This window comes from Poecilia formosa, unplaced genomic scaffold (assembly GCF_000485575.1).
Source record: "Poecilia formosa unplaced genomic scaffold, Poecilia_formosa-5.1.2 Scaffold794, whole genome shotgun sequence".
NCBI classification, from domain to species: domain Eukaryota; kingdom Metazoa; phylum Chordata; class Actinopteri; order Cyprinodontiformes; family Poeciliidae; genus Poecilia; species Poecilia formosa.
Window position 1 is genome coordinate 3416 of NW_006800733.1, and position 1800 is coordinate 5215.

Below are 1800 nucleotides of genomic sequence, written 5' to 3' on the forward strand. Positions count from 1 at the left end.
GAGAGAGAGGGGAATAAGTATTTTTATTCAGTGTGCCTGAAATGAATTCACTTTCTAAAATGAGTTACAAAATATTAAACATTTTTCACCATATTCTAATATTTTTAGTTGCACCCGTGACCTCAAACTTTTAGCACTTGACTAAGCCACACCACCTGGTTGGAAAACCTAATTTGATACAGGTTTGGAATGAACAAAACTAAGTATGAAATAAAGTAGTACACTCATCTTTTTTAAAAATAATTTATCCTTAAGCAGTATCTGTCAACCATAACATGAAACAAATCAGACAGCTTAAAGGCAGAAATAGTGACATAATAGAATTACTGCAAAAAAGAAAGAATACTTATCCATATGAGCCTAATGCTGTGGCACAAAAATCAAATTTGGCAAGCTGAGGACCAACTACTGTATGAAATCATCTGGTATGCTTTTGATGATCAATAAGGCTGATAATTTATACTTCCAACATTCTCAAACGACTCACTCAGAGGAAGGATAGATAGGATTTATGATAACATTAATGAATCCATACTTGACACATCAGTGATTCAGAGCTGAGGTGCCAGAGATTGGTGGTATCTGCCGGTGACATTACAAAAAGGAAGCAGTGTTTGTCTGGTGGAAAGGAGAGTCTGACCATTTGCTCTCATTCAGGATCAGAAGGAACAGGGTTAGAAAAGCTGCTGCGGTGGAACTGGGTCCAAACAGTCATACCATGGTGTTGCCCTCAGTTGCCTTGTCCATGTACTAAAAGGAAGGAGAGGAAAGTCAGTGTCATTAATGTGTAAAAGACTACGTAATAATAAATAAATAATGCATAACTTAATCTTGATGGTATTGACGGGCCCCATCGCCACCATCAAGGCACAGAGACATTTTACAAAGTTATGCTCTCATTATTTCTAGGTTATTTTCATAGTTGGACCATTCCAGAAGCCCTTCTATTCAGAGCTGAGGTCTGACTGATGCTGTGCACTGCTACTCAGCTTCTGAATTTTCCTTTTGCTTAAAATAAAATAGGCAGGAAATTTTAAAGACAAACCATTTTATTAAGGAAACATCAGTGCTTTGCTGCTGTAAAACTTAGAGCCGGGGACTAGCAGCAGCTGAAAGCCTGACTAACTGACCACCACCTGACTAAATATTTTTTTCTGCTTGTTTACTCTAAAAGGTAAGGTAATTTTATTTATATAGCACATTTTCAGTAACAAGGCAATTAATTCAAAGTGCTTTCAAACCAGCAGAATGGTGAAAAGAAGGAACTATGCAGTCATTTGCAGTATGGGTTGTCGTACTTGATTTATCTGAAAACAACCAAAGCATTAAGCAGGTGTTCATTCCCTACTTTTACTAAAGTATGTGACAATCAAAATAAAGACATGTGACGACCTCACTTTCAAAGTAATAATGTGTTACATTATTTTATGAGGAGTAGGAATAATTGCTGTTGCTTTTCTTTCCTTTTTTTTAAAAAAAAAAAGCAATTGTGTTTTTGCATTATCAGTCACTAATGTCCGTAAGAACGGAACGGACTGAAGGCTGACAATCACTGCTCTATCAGATGAACAAGAGCAGCGGGCGCTTAGTGAGCGATGGAGAAGTAGGCAGCGTTTCCCTAATGCAAATTTCAAAATATATTTATCACTAACTTGACATTTGGCCAGTTTTACAACAGGTTGTGAGAGAGAGCAGTCTGCACCAGGACAGGATGTAAGCAAATTTGAGGATGCATACCTCCAACAAGGACAAGAAAGCGAAACAACCAGGCCCAACCACCCCGGACTCACTTGAAGGTAG

General features: G+C 37.8%; 1 protein-coding gene across 2 annotated transcripts in view; it reads right to left on the reverse strand.

Annotated features, from left to right (window-relative positions):
• Positions 1 to 229: 229 nt before the first annotated feature.
• Positions 230 to 1800, reverse strand: part of golt1ba (golgi transport 1Ba) — a 16579-nt gene continuing 15008 nt past the window's right edge. For both annotated transcript variants that reach the window (XM_007543285.2, XM_016666776.1), the window contains one exon: positions 230 to 750. In XM_007543285.2, coding sequence (XP_007543347.1) covers positions 712 to 750 — 39 coding nt within the window. In that variant the 3' untranslated portion in view covers positions 230 to 711. The remainder of the gene's footprint in view (positions 751 to 1800) is intronic.